The following is a 10,196-nucleotide window of genomic DNA, read 5'->3' on the forward strand; positions in this document are numbered from 1 at the left end:
AAACGATAGTGCCACAAATAAGTTGCACTATCATTATTAACTTTGCATCTTTTGGTTTCAATATTATGAATATGTGTATCACTACGATCGAGGTCCAATGAACCATTTTCACTGGGTGTGTAACCATATAAGGTTTTATTCATGTAAACAGAACAACAGTTTATTCTCTTACTTAAATGAATAACCGTATTGCAATAAACACGATCAAATCATATTTATGCTCAACGCAAACACCAAATAACATTTATTTAGGTTCAACACTAATCCCGAAAGTATATGGAGTGTGCGATGATGATCATATCAATCTTGAAACTACTTTCAACACACATCGTCACTTCACCCTTAACTAGTTTCTGTTTATTCTGCAACTCCCGTTTCGAGTTACTACTCTTAGCAACTGAACCAGTACCAAGTACCAAGGGGTTGCTATAAACACTAGTAAAGTACACATCAATAACATGTATATCAAATATACTTATGTTCACTTTGCCATCCTTCTTATCGGCCAATCACTTGGGGTAGTTCCGCTTCCAGTGACCAATCCCTTTGCAGTAGAAGCACTTAGTCTCAGGCTTAGGACCAGACTTGGGCTTCTTCACTTGAGCAGCAACTCGCTTGCCGTTCTTCTTGAAGTTCCCCTTCTTCTCTTTGCCCTTTTCTTGAAACTAGTGGTCTTGTCTACCATCAACACTTGATGTTTTTCTTGATTTCTACCTTCGTTGATTTTAGCATCATGAAGAGCTTGGGAATCGTTTCCGTTATCCCTTGCATTATAGTTCATCACGAAGTTCTACTAACTTGGTGGTGGTGACCAGAGAATTCTGTCAATCACTATCTTATCTGGAAGATTAACTCCCACTTGATTCAAGCGATTGTAGTACCCAGACAATCTGAGCACATGCTCACTAGTTGAGCGATTCTCCTCCATCTTTTAGCTATAGAACTTGTTGGAGACTTCATATCTCTCAACTCGGGTATTTGCTTGAAATATTAACTTCAACTCCTGGAACATCTCATATGGTCCATGACGTTCAAAACGTCTTTGAAGTCCCGATTCTAAGCCGTTAAGCATGGTGCACTAAACTATCAAGTAGTCATCATATTGAGCTAGCCAAAGGTTCATAATGTCTGCATCTGCTCCTGCAATAGATCTATCACCTAGCGGTGCATTAAGGACATAATTCTTCTGTGCAGCAATGAGGATAAACCTCATATCACGGATCCAATCCACATCATTGCTACTAACATTTTTTCAACATAATTTTCTCTAGGAACATATCGAAATAAACATATGAAAGCAACAACGCGAGCTATTGATCTACAACATAATTTGCAAAATACTACCAGGACTAAGTTCATGATAAATTTAAGTTCAATTAATCATATTACTTAAGAACTCTCACTTAGACAGACATCTCTCTAGTCATCTAAGTGATCACGTGATCCAAATGAACTAAACCATAACCGATCATCACGTGAGATGGAGTAGTTTTCAATGGTGAACATCTTATGTTGATCATATCTACTATATGATTCACGCTCGACCTTTCGGTCTCCGTGTTCCGAGGCCATATCTGCATATGCTAGGCTCGTCAAGTTTAACCTGAGTATTCTACGTGTGCAAAACTGGCTTGCACCCGTTGTAGATGGACGTAGAGCTTATCACACCCGATCATCACTTGGTGTCTGGGCACGACGAACTTTGGCAACGGTGCATACTCAGGGAGATGTTGTTTTAACCTTCGCAAGGACCGGGCGTAGCCACACTCGGTTCAACTAAAGTTGGAGAAACTGACACCCGCTAGTCACCTGTGTGCAAAGCACGGCGGTAAAACCAGTCTCGCGTAAGCGTACGCGTAATGTCGGTCCGGGCCGCTTCATCCAACAATACCGCCGAACCAAAGTATGACATGCTGGTAAACAGTATGACTTATATCGCCCACAACTCATTTGTGTTCTACTCGTGCATATAACATCAAACCATAAAACCTAGGCTCGGATGCCACTGTTGGGGAACGTAGTAATTTCAAAAAATTTCCTACGCACACGCAAGATCATGGTGATGATATAGCAACGAGAGGGGAGAGTGTTGTCTACGTACCCTCGTAGACCGAAGCGGAAGCGTTGACGCAACATATAGGAAGTAGTCGTACGTCTTCCCGGTTCAACCGATCCAAGCACCGTTACTCCGGCACCTCCGAGTTCTTGGCACACGTTCAGCTCGATGACGCTCCCCGGGCTCTGATCCAGCAAAGCTTCGGGGAGGAGTTCCGTCAGCACGACGGCGTGGTGACGATCTTGATGTTCAACGTCGCAGGGCTTCGCCTAAGCACCGCTACAATATGACCGAGGTGTAATATCATGGAGGGGGCACCGCACACGGCTAAGGAACGATCACGAAGATCAACTTGTGTGTCTATGGGGTGCCCCCTTCCCCGTATATAAAGGGGGAGAGGAGGAGGGGGCCGGCCTAAGGGGAGGCGCGCCCTAGGAGGGGGAAACCTACTCCAAGTAGGTTTGCCCCCTCCCTTTTCTATTCCAAGAAGGAGGGGGAAGGAAGGAGTGGGAGAGGGGGAAGGCAAGGGGGGCGCCGCCCCCTCCCCTTCCTTGTCCTATTCGGACTCAAGGGGAGGGGGCGCGCCTCTTGCCCTGGCCGGCCCCTCTCTCTCTCCACTAGGGCCCATCAAGGCCCATTACTTCCCGGGGGGTGGGGGTTCCGGTAACCCTCCGGTACTCCGGGTTTTCTCCGAAAACACCCGGAACACCTCCGGTGTCCGAATATAGTCATCCAATATATCAATCTTTATGTCTCGATTATTTCGAGACTCCTCGTCATGTCTGTGATCACATCCGGGACTCCGAACAACCTTCGGTACATCAAAATACATAAACTCATAATATAACTGTCATCAAAACCTTAAGCGTGCGGACCCTACGGTTCGAGAACAATGTAGACATGACCGAGACACGTCTCCGGTCAATAACCAATAGCGGGACCTGGATGCCCATATTGGTTCCTACATATTCTACGAAGATCTTTATCGGTCAGACCGCATAACAACATACGTTGTTCCCTTTGTCATCGGTATGTTACTTGCCCGAGATTCGATCGTCGGTATCCAATACCTAGTTCAATCTCGTTACCGGCAAGTCTCTTTACTCGTTCCGTAATACATCATCTCGCAACTAACTCATTAGTTGCATTGCTTGCAAGGCTTAAGTGATGTGTATTACCGAGAGGGCCCAGAGATACCTCTCCGACATTCGGAGTGACAAATCCTAATCTCGAAATACGCCAACCCAACAAGTACCTTTGGAGACACCTGTAGAGCACCTTTATAATCACCCAGTTACGTTGTGACGTTTGGTAGCACACAAAGTGTTCCTCCGGTAAACGGGAGTTGCATAATCTCATAGTCATAGGAACATGTATAAGTCATGAAGAAAGCAATAGCAACATACTAAACGATCAGGTGCTAAGCTAACGGAATGGGTCATGTCAATCAGATCATTCAACTAATGATGTGATCCCGTTAATCAAATAACAACTCTTTGTCCATGGTTAGGAAACATAACCATCTTTGATTAACAGGCTAGTCAAGTAGATGCATACCAGTGACACTCTGTTTGTCTATGTATTCACACATGTATTATGTTTCCGGTTAATACAATTCTAGCATGAATAATAAACATTTATCATGAAATAAGGAAATAAATAATAACTTTATTATTGCCTCTAGGGCATATTTCCTTCAGATCAAGGGCTATCGAGATGGATCTGGGAGCCAAGCAGTAGTTCGTCTGTTAAATTTCGGTTATTATCTTTTCATTGTTACGATTGTGGGATGGTTGATTTTGACTCGGTGTAACATTTGCATTTGTTTCCCCAGCTTGTTGGCGTAGATGCGTGGCACTGCGGCAACTAATCAAGAGCGGAGGCAGTGCACATCAGAGCTATGCTGAATGTAGCGAGCCAACTACGAATTGGGTATGTTCACACGAGGGATGGGAGAGGAGAGGAACATTAACATTTTTCATGATTTGGATGAAAATTTCAGTTCGTAGTTTCTCCGTACGTGGCAATACACTAGCGGTACTCATGGGCTTAGGATGAAAGTAGCGCCAGCAGAATCAGTAGGTTGGATGGGAAGGCAGTTGTTGCCCTTGTCCCTTGGTGCTAGCCTACCGTGGCGGCCTCACTAACTTGCTCATTGCGAATATGAGTTCGTGGGGTCGCGAGTTGCTGCAGATTTGTTTTTATCACTTTTTACAATATTTATTGATGTATCCCTAACTCATCGAGTCATTTTTAGCTTTGATTTCCCATATACGCCAGCCTAAATATCCCATGGTTAGAATATTTGCATGGTTAGTGGACATTGTCCCTTTCTTTCATATTCAGTGATCGATGAAAAGTCAGAAATGACAATTCTGTGGTATTATTCAATTCGAACTAATGTTTAGTATTTTATATTGCCGATAGAAATAATTTTATCCGCTTGATTTAGGAAGTGCACATAGGTAGGTCAACATATTTTGTAGCTCTTTCAGATGTAAAAGCATATGTTGCATAAGAAATTATTATCTTTGAAGCATACTCACATTTCACTAACAAATAGGGGGAGGTTCAGACTTCAGAGCAATGATAATAAGGTTTGTTCCTCACTCTTTTGTTGGAATTTTAGTTCCAAGTTAACATGATTTCTTATCCGCTTCATAAGTCATGCATTTGCTTAATTAGGTGATAAGTAGAGAAAAAAATTTGATCATGTTATTGTGGGGTTTGTTTAAACTCCAGCATAAGGAATTCTGGTTTAAGAAAAAAGACTTTTGGCTTCTTTAATTACAAATTGATTGCAACACCGTGTTAGTATGTGATTTCTCACATCTGGTTATAATATTTGTGAAGACGTGCATTGCACGTGCACTTGGAAGCGGGCCCGTGGCCCGCGCCGGACGGCGCCGACGCTAACCCGGGCCACCTCCTCCGTGTATTCTTGAAGCTGTGGCTGGCCGATTTACATGAAATTAATTCCGTCAGTTCTGGTGACAAATATAATACACATAATCCATATTGTTATGCACTAGCATGTGTGTGTGAAATAGATGGATTATGGTCATGTACCCAATAAGATGGATATGTGTGTGTGTTAGAGAGAGGGAGAGGGGGAGAGAGAGTGGGGAAGCGGGAGGGAGTGTGTGTGTGTGGATTTGATAGTAAAAAAGGTCGCCAATGTCGTAATATTGAACTCTTAAAGTTAATGTGGCCCCGTTGCAACGCACGGGCGTTCTTCTAGTCTCTACTCCTAATGAAGCAGTTGGTAGTCTCGCTTCTAGGTTTTTTTTGTCCCACCTACCATGGTATTTTTTGGTACCTCCTCCCACCTTCGCTGGTTTTTTCGTAAAAAAAATTTTGTCCCCTCCCCCACTTCATCTGTTTATTTTCGCTTCACCCTCTCACACACCGAAAAAAACTGAACGGATCAGAACTTTCCATACTGACACAAATTATTTAGTAATGTCTTTATGTAAAAGAATCAATCACAATCAATCTCTAAAGATCAAATCTAAATTAATTAATCTTCATAACGTTTGTTTCCTTCCGAATCAGGTCCATAACTTTCCTTCCTTGTTTGGGCAGAAACTGTTTGGTAGCAGAGATTAGGAAGCTTCCTATGAGCGTAGTAATAGGAAGTATTCTTTTTCTTGATGATTCGTTTTCATGCATGATGATAGTAAGTTACGCCAACATTCACCACTATTTATCAACGTCATCAATCGTGTCCATTCCTACCAGTTTTAAGGGAATCCACTCGCTACGTCTTTTTTAAGGGGATCCGCTCGCTACATCGTTGTGGCACGTTATTTTCACAAGCAATTCCCCTAAAAAAACATAGCGCCCTACCTCGACTTCCCTACCTGGACGCCGCCGCCGCCGCCCACCGATCTCGCTGCCTCCCAGCGATCCCCTCCTCCCTCCCGCAGCTCGAACGATCCACTATTTTGGCCACGAGTACCGCCTGCCTCTTCGCCCATGCGTCGCCCCTCCTCTTCACCATAGCCACGAGCACCATTCGAGGCGGAGCCGCGGCGCCTCCACAGATGCGGCGGAGACACCATATCCAGTGGAGACGGCGGTGTAAATCTTCTCCCACTCTGCTCCTTCCCCTGGTTACCGGCCTGCTCCACCTCCCCTCTACTTCGTGTGGATCTGCAGCAGTAAACTTTATTTAGGTATAACTATTCTTCTAGGCCTTTTTTTGTTACTTACAAATTAACTTTTTGAGCCAATGCTTACGGCATGAAGTATTACCTAGAGTTCCTTAATCAATCTGCTTGTCCATCGTTTCATTTGGTTCAATTACTATCAGTAAGAACGCATTGTGAAACCGTTAGCTTATGAATGTGTGCTCTTCCTGCATGAAGTATGGGAGGTTTTTTTTCGTCCCACCTCCCATGGTTTTTTTTGGTACCTCCTCCCACCTTCGCTGGGTTTTTTCGTAGATTTTTTTCGTCTCCTCCCCCCACTTCATCGGAATATTTTCGCGTCACCCTCTCACACAACGAAAGAAATCTGAACAGATCAGAAATTTCCATACTGGCGCAAGTTATTTAGTAATGTAGAATCAATCACGAACAATCTCTAAAGATCAAATCTAAATTAATTAAGCTTACCTTAAATCGCTCAATCACATTAATTAGAAAACAAATAATTGATTTTTAGAAAAATCGCCCAATCACATTAACCTTACCTTAACTCATGGATGGTAATCAATCTCCAAACAAAGGAAACAATACATCGAGGGAGCGGTAAATAAACTCCCTTTCTTATGACATGTATATGATCTTCCCTTCCCTCTCCGTTGTCGAGCGTTCTTGATTCTCGAGGCCCATGCTTGGGCTACGTCACTGGGTCGTGACGATGCCGGAGGACGAGAACGGCGAGGCCGGGTGCCGCGGCACGGCGTTGGCCGCGGCCGGTGAAGGGGGCGAAGAAGGGCGGCTTCCCTGGACCTGGGAGTTGGTGCGGTGGAAGCGGCACTTGAAGGACCCGACGTGGGTGGCCGGCGCGCAGACGCACTTGGAAGCGTGCCACATCCTCCGCGTATTCTTGGAGCTGTGGCTAGCCGATTTACATGAAATTAATTCCCTCAGTTATGGTGGCAAATATAATACACATAATTCATATTGTTATGCACTAGCGTGTGTGTGAAATAGATTGATTATGGTCCCGTACCCAATAATATGGATATGTGTGTGTGTGTGTGTGTTAGAGAGAGAGAGGGGGGAGAGAGTGAGGAAAAGGGAGGCAGAGAGTGTGTGTGAGGATTTGATGGTAAAAAAGGTCGTCAATGTCACTTGATATGTATGAGAATATTAGTATTGAACTCTTAAAGTTAATGTGGCCCCGTTGTAACGCACGGGCGTTCTTCTAGTCTAAAGTAGTTTCCGTGTCATTTCGTAAAGAAAAGGAAAAGGAAAAGAAAAGAAATGGCTGTTTCCGTATCCTTTCACAGAAAACGCCTCCCGCCCCGGAACTCAGCGGGCCAAACCGCGGACCCGCCGCGAAGGCGTCCAGATTCCGCTGGAATCTTCCAGGCGTGCCGCGCGCCCTCCCCGATTTTTATTAAGGGCCGTCGTGGTCCCGTCCAGGCCATCGCCGTGGATTCGCCTTGCAGGCAGGCAGGTCTCCGCTCGCCGCGCCGCCCGCCGCCCCGCCGGTCGCCGCTCCCCCGAGGTAAACGGCGCCTGCTCTCCCTCCCTCTCTCTGGTTCCGCGTTAAATTTCGTCGCGATTTAGGACTTACGAGCTTGGGCGGATTTGATTCGTTCGATGGGGTCTGCTGCCCGATTCATGGGGTATTCCGTCGGCGCCCCGGTGATCCAGGCGAGCCTTGAGTGGCAGGCTTCGGGGCGCTGATCTGCGCTCGGAATTGGATCCGTGGGTGGGCGCGGCTTGGTAATTTGGGGGAAATTGGGAATTTTCCTCCCGTTTGTTGAAGAAATAAATAGATTGAATTGTTTCAGTAATTCAATATTCCTGAGTAGTTTATTTAGAAATCTATCTTCTTCTAGAGCGTGAACTGTGAACTCGAATCGATCTGGTGTATTCCTGCCTGATTTCTAGAGGGTCTGATGAATATTCTTCTGTGGATAATCGACAGATTTTTTTTTCAGCGGGATGAAGGGGGTGTAGGTTATATTAGTGATCCTGTTGCTGTGGGTACTCAGATTATTTTGCAAGAAGATAATATGCTCACCTGAGTAACAAAACCATCGTTTCTGCGAGTCCCTGATCATCAAGTGTATTGTTTAGCTGAATGTCCTGTGGATTTGGCTAAATACTAAAATGTTTATGATGAGAATTTAGAACTATGTTACAGTAGTATTTGTTATTATACAACGCAGCTGTATTTTAACACAGTTGTAGCCATGGGCAATCTTTTTAGGTGATCTTCTTGTTAGATTAAGTTTTTTTTCATATTTATTTACATGGATGGTGGATTTTCACATGGCTGAAAATGATGACCCTTTTGGTTTTGGGAGGCTTCATAGTACTGACTGAGGCTGGTGCAAAGAATAGGTTGCTGTGTGTTGTGTAACTCTGTACTGTTTGTAATAACGTGTAGTGTTGAGGAGTACATTCTATTCTTTTGCCATATAGCTCTTTCTAGCAGTGTTGGTGATCGTTCTCACTTGAAATCGCAGGTTTCAACCGTTAAGGAGCTCAAGATGTCCGCCAATGTTGGGGAATCAGCGGCAGTTGGTGGCAGCAGCAGCGATGCAGCTGGAGGGAGCTTTGAGTGCAACATATGCTTTGAGTTGCCACAGGAGCCAATAGTAACTCTCTGTGGCCACCTATTCTGCTGGCCGTGCCTCTACAGATGGCTGCACATGCACGCCAACACACCAGAGTGCCCTGTGTGCAAGGCCATTGTTGAAGAAGACAAGCTTGTCCCCCTTTATGGCCGTGGCAAGGACCGCGTCGACCCAAGGTCAAAGAACACACCTGGAGCTGACATTCCTCAGCGCCCAGCTGGACAGAGGCCCGCAACAGCCCAACAGGCTGATCCTAACAACAATTTCGGCAACGCCCATGCAAATCCATGGTTCATGGGCATGGGGGGCGCGGGGGCGGGTGTCCCGCTGGCAAATGGACGGTGGGGCAACTATGCGTTCTCGGCTGCGTTTGGGGGCCTGTTCCCTATGCTCAGCTTCCAAATGCATGGGTTTCCAGATCCAGCTGCATATGCCCAGCCTGCTGGGTTTCACTATGGGTTTGGTCACGGCCATGGATTCCATGGCGGGCATATGGGGCACGCCCACGGCGTCCCCCGCCAAGGGCCGCTCGGGCAGCAGCAGCAGCAGGCAGATGTCTACCTGAAGGCCCTTCTTATCATGGTCGGGGTTCTTGTGATCGCAAGCCTCCTCGCAGCTTAAATTGGTTACTGCTATCATCAAAATTGTGGTGGTGTTTGGCAGGAGTTGCCAGAGCATACCTTGGTGTAGGCTTATCTCTACCAAATTGGAGGCAAGTTCTGTTCGTTCGAAGGTTTGTATGAAGTGTCCATGGAGTTTCTGTATCTAGATTTGGATGGTCTTCCTCTGCTGCATGATGCATCATCCTGTGTTTTGTAGTTTTGACTCCTTTGGTTTGATAAACCCTGCGTGGTGTACAATTGTTGGGAGGTCATCTCCTCGTGTCTGTAACCTGTATCAATCTAGATTGGACAGTGTAGATGAGTACATTTACATGTAATAATTCTCATGCTTGCACAAAGTGACAGTTCGTGTACCTTTTGACAGCAAGTTCAAGGTGTTGCCATTCTTCGACAAATATCGTTAAATTTGAATGTAGGATCTATATATGTGCTTGTTTGTTAAATTTGAATGTAGGATCTATATATGTGCTTGGTTGTGCAGATGGTCTATTTCATCTTTTGTTGGCTATATCGAAACTTTCACCACTTGCCTGAATGGCGACGGCACTGCACTGAAGCCACACAAACAGAATCCCCAGGCTATTCTGCTGAATCACCACCAGCCTCTTGTGCCGACCACGCCGATGAACTGAACGAAGACAAAGCAAAACAAGCCTGCAACCCTGAACTGTGTGGCACATGCTGCGTGATTACCCCATGTTCACAGATTGTACTATTTTCAGAACGGATCGTGTGGTTACAAAAATCATCGATA

At 45.4% G+C, this 10,196-nt stretch overlaps 1 protein-coding gene across 1 annotated transcript; it reads left to right on the plus strand.

Moving 5' to 3' along the window:
- Window positions 1–7,554: 7,554 nt before the first annotated feature.
- LOC119294628 (E3 ubiquitin-protein ligase RNF185-like) lies at window positions 7,555–9,847 on the plus strand. The gene is made up of 2 exons (XM_037572845.1): window positions 7,555–7,738; window positions 8,709–9,847. Exon 2 carries the CDS (start codon window positions 8,733–8,735, stop codon window positions 9,438–9,440), a length of 708 nt encoding a protein of 235 aa, XP_037428742.1. The 5' UTR covers window positions 7,555–7,738; window positions 8,709–8,732; the 3' UTR covers window positions 9,441–9,847.
- Window positions 9,848–10,196: the final 349 nt, after the last annotated feature.

This window comes from Triticum dicoccoides, chromosome 4B (assembly GCF_002162155.2).
Source record: "Triticum dicoccoides isolate Atlit2015 ecotype Zavitan chromosome 4B, WEW_v2.0, whole genome shotgun sequence".
NCBI classification, from domain to species: Eukaryota; Viridiplantae; Streptophyta; class Magnoliopsida; order Poales; family Poaceae; genus Triticum; species Triticum dicoccoides.

Excerpts from the sequence above, each read along its gene's own strand:
- LOC119294628 (XM_037572845.1), top strand. The coding sequence starts at position 8,733 with ATGTCCGCCAATGTTGGGGAATCAGCGGCAGTTGGTGGCAGCAGCAGC.